Source organism: Orcinus orca, chromosome 2 (assembly GCF_937001465.1).
Source record: "Orcinus orca chromosome 2, mOrcOrc1.1, whole genome shotgun sequence".
Taxonomy (NCBI): Eukaryota; Metazoa; Chordata; class Mammalia; order Artiodactyla; family Delphinidae; genus Orcinus; species Orcinus orca.
This window is the reverse complement of record NC_064560.1, coordinates 8,272,350-8,286,106: the sequence shown is the minus strand read 5'-3', so window position 1 is coordinate 8,286,106 and position 13,757 is coordinate 8,272,350. Positions and strand designations below refer to the sequence as shown.

The 13,757-nt window shown below is 38.8% G+C and overlaps 1 protein-coding gene across 3 annotated transcripts in view; it reads left to right on the top strand.

Annotated features, from left to right (window-relative positions):
- The window catches only part of PRPF18 (pre-mRNA processing factor 18), a 52,631-nt gene that overhangs the window by 23,648 nt on the left and 15,226 nt on the right, over positions 1–13,757 (top strand). For all 3 annotated transcript variants that reach the window (XM_033403431.2, XM_004278583.3, XM_033403432.2), the window contains 5 exons: positions 2,821–2,967; positions 4,361–4,429; positions 5,825–5,965; positions 6,096–6,167; positions 8,368–8,523. In XM_033403431.2, the coding sequence (XP_033259322.1) occupies positions 2,821–2,967; positions 4,361–4,429; positions 5,825–5,965; positions 6,096–6,167; positions 8,368–8,523 (585 nt within the window). The remainder of the gene's footprint in view (positions 1–2,820; positions 2,968–4,360; positions 4,430–5,824; positions 5,966–6,095; positions 6,168–8,367; positions 8,524–13,757) is intronic.

Genomic DNA, 13,757 nt, shown 5'->3' with positions numbered 1-13,757 from the left:
TTACCTTTAGTCACTATGCTGTACATTATATCCCTGTGATTTTATTTATTTTAGAAATAACTGGAGCAGTCTAAAAGTTCATAAATTTGAACACATTCTGAAGCTCTACATTTTTACTCCCCTCCCTCCACATTTTATTTTTCTGATACCACATTTTCCATCTTTTTGTCTTGTGTAGCCCTTAACTAATTGTTGTAGTTAGAGTTGTTTTTACTACTTTTGTCTTTTAATCTTCATACTAGCTTTATGAGTGATTAATTCACTACTTTTACTATATATTTACCTTTACCAGTGAGATACATACTTTCATATGTTTTCTTGTTATTAATTAGTGCCGTTTCTTGCCAGCTTAAAGAAGTCCCTTTAACATTTCTTATAAGGCTGGTTTAGTGATGATGAACTCCTTTAGCTTTTGCTTCTCTGGAAACTGTTGCTCCTTCAATTCTGAATGATAACTTTGCTGGGTAGAGTGTTCTTGGAAGTTTGTTCTTTTAGCACTTTGAATATATTGTGCCACTCCCTCCTGGTCTGCAAAGTTTCTGCTGAAAAAAATCTCCTGATAGTCTTATGGGGGAGCGGGGTTCCCTTGTACAAAACAAACTGTTTTTCTCTTGCTGCTTTTGAGATGCTCTCCTTCTTTAACTTTTTTTTTTTAATTGAAGTATAGTTGTTTTACAGTATTGTGTTAATTTCAGGTATAGAGCATAGTCATTCAGGTTTTTGCAGATTATATTCCATTATAGGTTATTACAAGATATTGGGTATAATTCCCTGTGCTATACAGTATATCCTTGTTGCTTATCTATTTTAAATATAATAGTTTGTATCTGTTACTCCCATACCCCTAATTTGTCCCTCTCTCCTTTCCTTCCCCCCTTGGTAATAACCACAAGTTTGTTTTCGATATCTGTCTGTTTCTGTTTTGCATATACTTTCATTTGTATTATTTTTTAGTTTCCACATATGGGTGACATCACACAGTATTTGTCTTTCTCTGACTTATTTCACTAAGCATAATACTCTCCAGGTCCATCCATGTTGTTGCAAATGGCAGAATTTCATTCTTTTTTTATGGCTGAGTAATATTCCAGTGTGTGTGTGCATGTGTGTGTGTGTGTGTGTGTGTGTGTCACATCTTCTTAATCCAGTCACCTGTTGGGCACTTGGGTTGCTTCCATGTCTTGGCTATCATAAATAGTGCTGCTGTGACCATTGGGGTGCATGTATCTTTTCGAATTTAGTATTTTCACTTTTTCTGGGTATATACCCAGGAGTGGGATTGCTGGATCATATGGTAGTTCTGTTTTTAGTTTAAGGAACCTGAATACTGTTTTCCATAGTGGCTCTCTCAATTTTCATTCCTACAAACAGTGTATGAGGGTTCCCTTTTCTCAACATCCTCTGCAACTTTTGTTTTGTAGACTTTTCAATGATGGCCATTCTGACAGGTGTGAGGTGATACCTCATTGTGGTTTTGATTTGCATTTCTCTAATAATTAGTGATGTGGAGCATCTTTTCATGTGTCTGTTAGCCATCTGCATGTCTTCTTTGGAGAAATGTCTGTTCAGGTCTTCTGACCATGTTTGGATTGGGTTGTTTTTTGATATTGAGTTGTATGAGCTGTTTGTATATTTTGGATATTAACCCCTTGTGGGTCACATCATTTATAAATATTTTCTCCCATTCAGTAGGTTGTCTTTTTGTGTTGATGGTTTCCTTGCTGTGCAAAAGCTTTCAAGTGTAATCACGTCCCATTTGTTTGGTTTTGCTTTTATTTCTTTTGCCTTAAAGACTGATTAAAGAGAGTATTGCTAAGATTTATGTCAAAGACTGCTCCGCCTGTGTTGTATTGTAGGAGTTGTCTTTAACTTTGGACATTATAATGTATCTTGGTGTGGGTATGTTTAACTTTTTCAGATATTGCCGTACCATTTTCCACAGCAGCTGTACCATTTCACATTTCCAGCAGTGCACTAGGGTCTGTTTCTCCATATCCTAGCCAAGTTGTTAGTTTCTGTTTTCTGTTGATAATATTCATCCTAATGGCTGTGAAGTGGCATCTCTCTGTGGTTTGATTTGCATTTCCTTAAGGACTAGTGATGTTGAGCACCTTTTCATTTATGTACTGGCCGTTTGTATGTCATCTGTTAAAGTCCTTTGCCCATTTTAAATCAGGTTGTTTTCTGTTTTGTTAGGTAACTCTAAGAGTTTTATAGTTTTAGCTCTTACATTTGGGTCTTTGATCCATTTTGAGTTAATTTTTGAATGTGGTATATGCCGAGGGTCTAGCTTTAAGGCTTCCAGTTTTACCAAGTGGTCACAAACTGGAAGTGAATAGAATGTGGAATTTGCTGGTTTGTTAGAAACATAGTGAAATCCTAGGATATGGTTGAGACCCTGGTTTTATACTGTTGACATTTCCAAATGTTTTGGGAGTTCAAAGTATCAGTAGTTGCAGTTGTTAGACATTTTCAGTGAACCAGGAGAATGGGTTGGGGACCAGTGGAGACCTGGTCACTTTCACTAGGGCCTCATTAGAAAATTACAGCATTAACGCCTATTCTTATTTGGATTTGTCACTCGTATGTTCTATTTTTCTGACCATCAGATTACCTATTGTATGTACATTCTTTTAAATTTAAATATGTTCATAAGAATTGACTTTGCATGGATGGTGGTGATAGCTGTATAATAAATTGAAATATTATTTGAGTTTCTTTGTGGAGAAAAAAGTGGATTATACTCATTATTAGAGAAAAAATCAGAAGTGAAACATCAGTGAAATTTCATACCAGATGTAACTTTTTACCTTTCCTCAGGGATTGAGGAATGATCTGAAGGCAGCTTTGGATAAGATTGATCAGCAGTACCTGAATGAAATTGTGGGTGGCCAAGAACCTGGAGAGGAAGACACCCAGAATGATTTGAAAGTTCATGAAGAAAACACCACAATTGAAGAGTTAGAGGTGACCCCTCTGCCACCTTCCCTGGTTCCCCGTCACGCCTTTCATTCCCTGCGGCAGATGGTTGGGCTCCTCAGACTCTTCAGTGTACAGCGTGCTGGCGTCTTTGGTCACTACAAAGGCCCTTCTTCTGTTTCGTGCCTTGTGTTTATTCACTCGCTTTTTCTCGTTTTCTATACGCATTCGCCTACTTCCTGCCTTCAAAAGTATTCATTCTGATGTGTTTGATGTGTATCCTTTGATTTGTTGATGGTCTTGTAGAACCAGTAGTGTTTTGTCGGCATGTGTTTTGGTATACACATAAATGATATTTTACTGTGAAATTCTTCATTCTGTTCACTTTTTTCCCACTTAGAACTATGTTAAGTTCCATCCTTGATACCTTAGGTACATCTAAACCTTTGATTTTAACTGTTAACGTAGCATTTCATACACTGTGGCATTCACTGCCTTTTACTTTTTGTTCGCCATAATGACAGACAGTGAGATTGCTCCCAGCTCCCTGTTACCACAGACAGCTTTGTGACAAACAGTCTTGCACATGACCCCTCTGGAGCAGAAGCAGGATTGCTTCTGATATATGTTTAACTTGTCTGAGTACTGCCAAATTGCTCTCTGTAATGGGTTTGCCAGTCTCCACCCTCCACCAGCAGTGTGTGAGTGTCTTGTATCCCTGCATCCCTGCCAACACCTGGCAGTATCTTGCTTTCTTATTTTTGCCAGTGTGTTGAATGTGGAGTGATATATGTAATCTTATTTAAAAGTTGTATTATCTAAATATCTAGCATGAGCAAAAATAATGACTTAGTTTAAAGTTCTTAATGGTTAATAAAACATAGTTATTTTTTCTGTCACCTTTTGTTCCTGGCTCTTAACCCACATTGCATGCTGTGAGTGAGACTGTAGTTAAGGAAGATGTCCTTTTAATTATACCTCGACCCCCTAAATTTTACTGCAATAATTGGTGTGAGCAACCAGTTCTGGACATTTTTTTCTTTTTTCCTTCGTTTCAAACAGCTTTGGAGATAGTCACATACTATACAATTTATCCATTTAATGTGTACAATTCAGTGGTTTTTAGTATATTCACAGGTTGCTACAACCATCATCACAATCTAAGTTTAGAGCATTTTGTTCCCCTAAAAATAAACCTTGTTCATGTTCATTAGCAGTCATTCCCTTTACTCCCTCTTTGAGTCATAAAAGATAACATGCTCTCTAAATTTAAATGGCCAATTGCCTTTTTTTTAAATCTATCTAGAAATTCCATCAGGGTTTTAAATCAAAATTGGACCATACGTATATGTAATAAAGAGCCATGCTTAGTCTGGTGTTGATAATGTATGTATTCCGCTGTTGCTCTTGACTAATGAACAGAAGCACTCTTTTTCTTCAGGCACTGGGAGAGTCTTTAGGAAAAGGTGATGATCATAAAGACATGGACATCATTACCAAATTCCTGAAGGTATGTACTTTTTGGCTAGGAAAGGAGGACATGTTTTCTTTAGTTAAGAACTGGTCTTACTTTCTGTTTTTTGGGTTTTTTTTTGGGGTTTTCATTTTTGAATTGTTTAAGAGTTACAGACTGGAAAGGGAAATCCTCACTAAACATTTCTGCACGTACGGTGTTTATGATATTGCTATGTGCTTGGATATAGAGGTTAAACAAAGAAAATGTATATTTACTTTCTTCATAGCACTTGTAAAGCTGACTTATTAATGTAAATACACCGAAAAGAATCATAGCAGTGGAATGAACAAGAAGTTCTAAGGATTAAAAATTTGTTTTTAAACACTCTGGGAAGGAGTGCAATAAGGAGAAGCTTTTCTGAGAGATGATGACACTAAGGAAGGGAAGGAGGTGGGAAGACGTTGACAGGGAAAAAGGCAAACACTCGAGCAGCCTTTCAGAGACTTGCGATTTAGCTCATTCATCCTTCCCGGAATTCCTCTTTCAGTGGTTTAGGTAGCGTATGTGCAAATCCCAGATTCCTTTTAACATTTATTCACACATTATTTGTGTTCAGAACAAGAGATGTAAATGCAAGAAATGCTTTTACTTGTGTTTACAGTTTAAATACAGCATAATTAGTCATCAAGATTCTCAATCTGTTGAGGATTTGGCATGGAATTAGCTAGGGCGTGGTGGGATCTAGCATGAACTAGAATTTCCTCTTTGAGTGACAGCCTCTCCCTATGTAGGACATGCATAGGTAACACCGCTAGGGGAGTATGGCTTCCTCAGCCCTCAGTGTTTACCTGCCTCTGGGAAGGATGCTCTTTGTGCAGTTTAACTCAGGGGTACCTGGGTAGTTTTCTGGGGCAGGGTGGGGGCTGGTCATAGTTTCTTTTATTTTCGTTCAGTTTTTTCCTTCCTTCTCCTTTGGTCAGGCACTTTAGAGGGAATTTTTAATTGAATTGTGGTCTCTACTGCAAAAGTAGAAAGTCCAAATACTACAACATCATCCCTGGAAGATTGATTAAATATCACAGCACATATGGCCTTATGGCTGATGAGTCTAGGTAGGTTGAATTTTGTGTAATAGAAATACAGGTAAAAGTTTATTTCTGTCAAGCAGTTGCTGGTGAAATTTGATAGCTCTTTCAGGGGAAATGGATCGCATCTGAGCTGGGAGAGGTGTAGAATAGGGAAGTCTGTGACTTGCCAAAGGTACTACATTAAAACATACGTGACGCAGTAAGCAGAGATAGTTCATTAGTTACATATTGGTTGATGTTTTAATCAGTCAAGACATTTACTCTAAGGATGAGTGTATACCATTTTGTGCATCAGAGAACTTTTAAGCTTACAGAACCACTGGGTGGCATTGTAGTCTAAATTTACCCTTTTTTCCCACAGTTTCTTCTTGGTGTTTGGGCTAAGGAGCTGAATGCCAGAGAGGATTATGTGAAGCGCAGCGTACAGGGTAAACTCAACAGTGCTACTCAGAAACAGACCGAGTCCTATCTCAGACCCCTTTTCAGAAAGCTACGGAAAAGGGTGAGGTTTCACGAAAAATGCTTTTGTTAACTGATTTTTAAAAAATAGAATATATAAAGTTAGAATAAATGCAGTCTGTAACTGCACACTGTAGCTTCCAAAATTTAGTTATGCTTTTTTTCTTTTCCAGAATCTTCCTGCTGATATTAAAGAATCCATAACAGATATCATTAAATTCATGTTGCAGAGGGAATATGTGAAGGTACATTACCATGCTGTGCATCAGAATTATGTTTATGAGCATACGTAGGTTGTGTACATAATATGTTCATCTCGTGTGGGAGTATTTTAATAGAAGATTTAAGAATAAATGTGAAATGAATTAGTAGTAAAAAAAACTTTCATTTTCTAATATATTAGCTTTATTGTTAGGCATGAATAATAAAGTTTAAGACTGCACTGTAATTTTTAGTCATTTTTAAGGAAGGTGTAAAGATTCTTCACAAACTGGATATAGGCAGCCGTTCATTTCATGAATGGGATTGAATTTCAAAGTTTTTAGATTGTTGATTATGGCTTGGAACAAGTTTTCCCGTAGAAGCAATGTTACGTAGATTAGTTTCCCAGGCCAGCTATAAAAACCTACTTAATCCATAATATAGCTGAACCATTGTACTGATGATACAGTGGAATTTAACTGCCCTTTATGCTGTTTTCTCTGAGAAAATGTTCTAAGTAAGGCTGCCAGAATTCCTCTCTCCCATTTCAGTACTGCAACAATAGCAAAGCCCAGGAGGGGAGACTTCCCCTGCTGCAGTGTCTTTATTCCTGAGTGGACTCTGGGACCAGGTGGCAGAGGACAGAGCTCTGGGGTCCATGTGCTTCCTGGGTAGAGTTTCGAAAGGAGGTGGAAGGCCATCAGTCCGTGTGGCGAACAAGAAGAGAAGGGCCTCTTGCACCACTAATGGGATTGGAAGTGCACCCCTGCTCGTGGGCCATCAGCCGAGTTTGAGGAGGGAGGCTTCCAGCGGCTGTGCCTCCCAAGAGAGGAGTGGAGGGTTCCGTGCAGCATCTCCAGTGACAGTTCCAGAGCCTCGATGGGGCTCTGCCAGAAAAGTGGGCATGCGTTGCTTATTCCTGTGCTCTGAGTGTCTGTCCTCAGAAGGGACTGTGGGTGATCCTGGGTGACTGGAGATCTCCTTGATGAGAGCCTCATGCTAATGGGCTAAAGTAGTGTTTTTAGTCCCTCTAGATGAGAGCCTGTTGGTTAGTCAGAGAAAGTGTTTCTGCTTTATAGCTATGAGTTTTATTTTTGGATAGTTTCTCTTGCCTGGAGCTTAGCAGGGATGATTGCATTGGGATGGATGGATAAGGTCACCATCAGTGCAGAAGGAACTCACAGCACTTGCCTGCTAGAGGCGATGCCTTCCCTCTTGATACTTTTCTCATTCTCGTATATGAGAAGCTGGTGAAAGTTTATTTTATATAAAGTACAGAAAGAACTAAAACTTAATATTAGGACACTCTTCTTTAGAAATTTGGGGAAACTGAATATTGGAAATTTTATCAGTTAATATACAGTATTAAACTTTACACACACGAGTATCAGGGATTTAAAAAAATGTGTATATGCGGTTTTAAAATTCAGTATATCAGTCTCATAGTTGTTTGATTTTTAAATGAAGATCTCTTTGAGGCCTGGCTGTGTAAGCCTCTCTGAAACCGTTGGGGTCTTTTAGAGTTTACTTGCTTTCTGTTTTGTCCCCCACCCCAGCCCAGGCAGCCAGGCTTGGTTTAGAAAAAGAGCCATTTTTCTTCATTGCTTTCTCTCTTCTCATTTTGTCGCTTTTAAGGTTCTTGGCAGGTGGGAGGTTTGGGGGGCCAAAGTGAAGTGATCTCATCCTTTAGCTATTTGGCTCGAGGGCCAGTATTTAATCTCTGTTTACACATCTGCTATGGACCCGATGTGATGGTCCCAGCACACAGAGCCCACACTGCTTTCAGAGGTCTGCACTGCTGTGCAGGGAGTAGTTGTAGTTTCAGGTTGGATTATGAAAAACTAGTTAGCCTCTGTCTTCTCTGTGACCACCTAGGGAGAAGACTAGGTCTAACGGAAACTCAGACTAGAGTTTTTGTCAGTGCATCAAATTACCTGCCTGGTAATTCCAGATCTGAAATGTATTAACTTCCAGTGCACCAAGGCTGCAAAGGAATGTTTTGTCTTTTTAATCCCTGGGTTAGCGTTGGTTTCTGTTTTTCCACAGACATATGTGGTCCTGGGTAAGCAGTCAGTCACCCCATATTTTAATTTCTTTTGTTTGGATAATGGGAATGATAATATTTTCAACACGCCCAAGAGATGGATGAAAATTTCATCACGAAGGGCTGTGAAATACTAAATGAAAATTTGGACCAGCAGACTATTTCTCCTTTCCTGATCTCTTCTTCAACTCTCTTTTTAGGCTAATGATGCTTATCTTCAGATGGCCATTGGAAATGCCCCTTGGCCCATTGGTGTCACTATGGTTGGCATCCATGCCAGAACCGGTAGGGAAAAGATTTTTTCCAAGCACGTTGCACATGTTTTAAATGATGAGACACAGCGGAAGTATATTCAGGTAAGCAGTTTGGAGGGAAAAGTGCTCTGGAGGTTAACATTCCCCGGTTCTCAAGCTAAGTTTTGAGAGGAGGAGAATTATAGTGATTGGGTATAGCATGATAGGATGCAAGTCCACTCCTTATGTAAATAGTACTTGTATTTAAGACACCTTCCACTGTACTATAAAATAGAAACCTTTTAGGTTTCATATATGATGTAAGACAGGGTGAAATGTTGTGCTTTAATTACCTGAGTAGTGAAATAAAACTATTGCTGTTCGCTTTGGGAGTTTACTAAAGAATGACGAATTTAGAGTATTTTGCAATAATTCACATTTTGTTACTTTCAAGGTAGATTAACATCTAGGCTAAAAAGGTATAAACGGTAAAAATTTAGCTAGTAAATATTTTTAAATAATTTGTAACAACACTTCGGTACACAGATTTAAAATATTTATAGTTTATTTTCTTAAAGTTATACATGCCTCACATAAACCTGGTTACACTGCTGTTGGGTGAATCTTTTCTTTTTAGTGGGAAAAAACCCTCAACTGTAATCTAGCTTTTGCCAAGGTGTCAAAAACCCCAGGTTGTGTCTGTATAATGACTTTTGCTGGATATTAACTCTAAAGCTTGAAGATGAAACTCTGAAAGTTTACTTAAAGTGTAAGATTCACTTAAAATGCCGAAAGTGCTTTCAGAATTTGTGCCAGACAACAGTCACTATCATGTTCATGGATTATCTTTTTATTTCATTTCAATTCCAAGTGCTAAAGGTTATTTTGTGTCATGCTTTGTACCTTATTCATATATATTAGCATTTTAAAATATGATTTCAACCTGACCCCCTAATGTGAACTGTAGAACTTATAGAGTTCAAATATACTTGTGGGAATTCAAAATATTTCCATTTTCTTTTTTTTGTTTTTTTTTGCGGTATGCGGGCCACACAGGCTCAGCGGCCATGGCTCACGGGCCCAGCCGCTCCGCGGCACATGGGATCCCCCCAGACTGGGGCATGAACCCGTGTCCCCTGCATCGGCAGGCGGACTCTCAACCACTGCGCCATCAGGGAAGCCCCTCCATTTTCTTAATAACCACCATTGACCATATCGAAGGCAAAAAGCTTTTAGTTGGGGAAAAAAGTGGTTTGGCTTTAACAATAGAAAACAGTTACCAGTGATTAAATTTATTAATTGTGTTCTGCTATACCATGGCCAAAGCTATAGTGTGTATAAGAGTTCATATAATTAGATAAATTGTCTTAAAGACAGCATCTTCTTTAGACAATGGTATGATTACCATCATTTTATAAACTGAGTTTTCTTTTTAAAAATATGCCTAGTATTTTAAAGACTTCTGGTTCATTTTGGAAGCTATACAGTGACCTATCCTCCCTCCATTGTTCTTCCTTTTTAACTCTTCTCTTCCCCTTAAAATGTTTTTCCCCCCTTTTCCCCAAGATGATTAGAGAAAATTGGCAAACATACTGTATCTGAACTTTAGGAAGGTGTTTGACCTAAATCCAATAATATTCTTGTGTACAGATGTAAATATGGTCAAATGATCAGGTGGACTCAGCTTGTTGAGTGAGAGAAGCCATGCATACTAAATAATGGATCCGTGTCTGTTTGGGTGCATGCTAGGGACATGCCATGGGGCACTTAGTGACCTCAGTACTGTCCTGTTCAACAATTTTAATGACCAATTTGGATGACTGTACTGAGAGGTATATGTATCAGATTTACAGACAGTAAGAAACAGAAGGAATAGGGTGTGTGTTCAGGTGGAGAAGAAATTTGCATTCCAGAAGTTCTTGACAGACTGAAGAAAAAAGCAGATTCTAAAAATATAATATTTAGCAATGATGACCATAAAGAAATTTGGAAGTCTAATAACTCAGTTAGACTTCTAACAAGTCAAGTTAGACTTGAGCGTACAGTTTGAGCACTGTATATGAGGAAGAATTAGGGAATTTAAGTACAATAACAGTAGTACAGTATGGCTACTGGAAAGCCTAATGATAGCTTATGCTACATTATTAGATGTAATAATTTAGTATAAGTTCCACAAGGCAAGAGCATAGTTCACTGTCATATCCGCAGAGTCTGGAATAGTACTCATGGTGGGTGCTCAGTAAATATTTGTCGAATGAATGAATACTCCAGAGGACGAGAGGTGCAAGTCTTGCTTTTTTTTCTTTCTAGTGCTTGAGAAAGGAGACTCTTGGTGGGGGTCTGGGTAACTATAGATAATGAGAGAACTTTCCAGTGGAAGAGGGATTAAACTTGTCCCATACAGTTAAGGACCAGGTAAGGTATAGGAATGAAGGCATATTTCTAATCAGTGTAAGGAAAGGATTCTTTCTTTTTTTAATCTTTTTGTTTTGAAACAATGAGAGACTGGTAAGAGGTTGCAAAAATAGTACAAAGAAGCTTTTTTTTTTTTTTTTGGCAGTACGCGGGCCTCTCACTGTTGGCGGCCTCTCCCGTTGCGGAGCACAGGCTCCGGACGCACAGGCTCAGTGGCCATGGCTCACGGGCCCAGCCGCTCCACGGCATGTGGGATCTTCCCAGACCGGGGCACAAACCCGTGTCCCCTGCATCGGCAGGCGGACTCTCAACCGCTGTGCCACCAGTGAAGCCCCAAAGAAGCTTTTTAACAGGCAGAATTGCCCCAAAATAGGAGTAGGGCTGCTTTAGAAGATATGGGGGAGATCCCTACCACTTGATATGTGCAAGCATCCAGTTAACTTGCCCTTTCTGGTCTGTTGATTTCTCTGGTACTTCTCTGCCATTTTCCCTAGAGGCCATCGCTTAAACCTGAGGTTGCAAACTCACATACCCAGGATAGTTGGGTAACAGGTGAGCTGAGTGTTAAGAAGCCTCTGACCCTCGGTCTCTCTTTTCTTTTCCTACTTTTCATGTAGCCACAGATGGAAGTAGTATTTTCATTTTCCTCTCAACTCTGTGATAAGAACGGTGGACAGTTGATTACCAATGTTGTGTTAGTTCAGCTGTACTCCAGTATAAAATAAAAACTTTAAAAAGTGGATAGCGCAAGCACAGTGTGAAGTGTCAGCTGAGTCTTAGCCTCCAGCGTTACGGGAGTCACTTCAGCTCATTGTTGCCTTGTAGGAGTATGGTTCTAGTGTTGTTCCATCTTCCTTTATTTTTTAGTGAGATACTAGAATCCTTAATTTTTTAAAAAAGCGTATGCTCCTGTTTTTAAAATATTGGCAATAACAGAAACAAAAAAATTAGCATTGTGTGAGGCCAAATAAAGTACCAGTTTTTGATCTGTCTTAAAATAAACCCATAGTACAGCTCAAGGCACAATGAAGCCACCCCCATGTTAGCGTTTTACGAAATTCTTGATTACAATTAACTGAGTGATTTCCTAAGCTGTCTTTCAAATCTTTCTCCTCTTATTTTGGTATTTGGGTGAGGTTGAGTTGAATTATTCCTACAAAGAGACAGTTTAAATATATTATTTGAAGTTTAAGTCAGGAAGTGACACACTTAAAGGATCAGGTAGTAAATATTTTAGGGTTTGGGCTTCATAGGTCTCTGCTACAGCTCTTCAACCCTGCAGTGAAAGCAGCCAGTGGCCGTGTTCCAGGAAAACTGCATTTATAAAAGGGGCGAGTGGCCCGTGGGCCGTAGTTTGCTGACCCCTGGTAAATGTATAAACCCAAACCTTTTCTACGTTAAGATATTTGCTGAGGAGGTAATAGTGAAAGTCATTTAATAGGGTAATTTTTCTTTTTCTTCTTTTAATTTTTTTAACATCTTTATTGGAGTATAATTGCTTTACAATGGTGTATTAGTTTCTGCTGTACAGCAAAGTGAATCAGCTATATGTATACATATATCCCCATATCTCCTTCCACTTGCGTCTCCCTCCCACCCTCCCTATCCCACCCTTCTAGGTGGTCACAAAGCACCAAGCTGATCTCACTGTGCTATGCGGCTGCTTCCCACTAGCTGTCTGTTTTACATTTGGTAGTGTATATATGTCCATGCCACTCTCTCACTTCTTCCCAGCTTACTCTTCCCCTCCCCGTGTCCTCAAGTCCATTCTCTACGTCTGTGTTTTTCTGTGTCTTTATTCCTTTCCTGCCCCTACATTCTTCAGAACCATTTTTTTTTTGATTCCAAATATATGTGTTAGCATACGGTATTTATTTTTCTCTTTCTGACTTACTTCACTCTGTATGACAGACTCTAGGTCCATCCACCTCACTACAAATAACTCAATTTTGTTTCTTTTTATGGCTGAGTAATATTCCATTGTATATATGTGCCACATCTTCTTTATCCATTCATCTGTCGATGGACACTTAGGTTGCTTCCATCTCCTGGCTATTGTAAATAGGGCTGCAGTGAACATTTTGGTACATGACTCTTTTTGAATTATGGTTTTCTCAGGGTATATGCCCAGTAGTAGGATAGCTGGGTCATTTGGTAGTTCTATTTTTAGTTTTTTAAGGAATCTCCATACTGTTCTCCATAGTGGCTGTATCAATTTACATTCCCACCAACAGTGCAAGAGGGTTCCCTTTTCTCCACACCCTCTCCAGCATTTATTGTTTGTAGATTTTTTGATGATGGCCATTCTGACCGGTGTGAGGTGATATCTCATTGTAGTTTTGGTTTCCATTTCTCTAATGATTAGTGATGTTTAGTATCCTTTCATGTGTTTGTTGGCAATCTGTATATCTTCTTTGGAGAAATGTCTATTTAGGTCTTCTGCCCATTTTTGGATTGAGTTGTTTGCTTTTTTGATATTGAGCTGCATGAGCTGCTTGTATATTTTGGAGATTAATCCTTTGTCAGTTGCTTCATTTGCAAATATTTTCTCCCGTCCTGAGGGTTGTCTTTTGGTCTTGTTTATAGTTTCCTTTGCTGTGCAAAAGCTTTTAAGTTTCATTAGGTCCCATTTGTTTTTATTTCCATTACTCTAGGAGGTGGGTCAAAAAGGATCTTGCTGTGGTTTATGTCATAGAGCATTCTGCATACGTTTTCCTCTAAGTTTTATAGTGTCTGGCCTTATGTTTAGGTCTTTAATCCATTTTGAGTTTATTTTTGTGTATGGTGTTAGGGAGTGTTGTAATTTCATTCTTTTACATGTAGCTGTCCAGTTTTCCCAGCACCACTTATTGAAGAGGCTGTCTTTTCTCCATTGTATATTCTTGCCTCCTTTATCAAAGATAAGGTGACCATATGTGTGTGGGTTTATCTTTGGGCTTTCT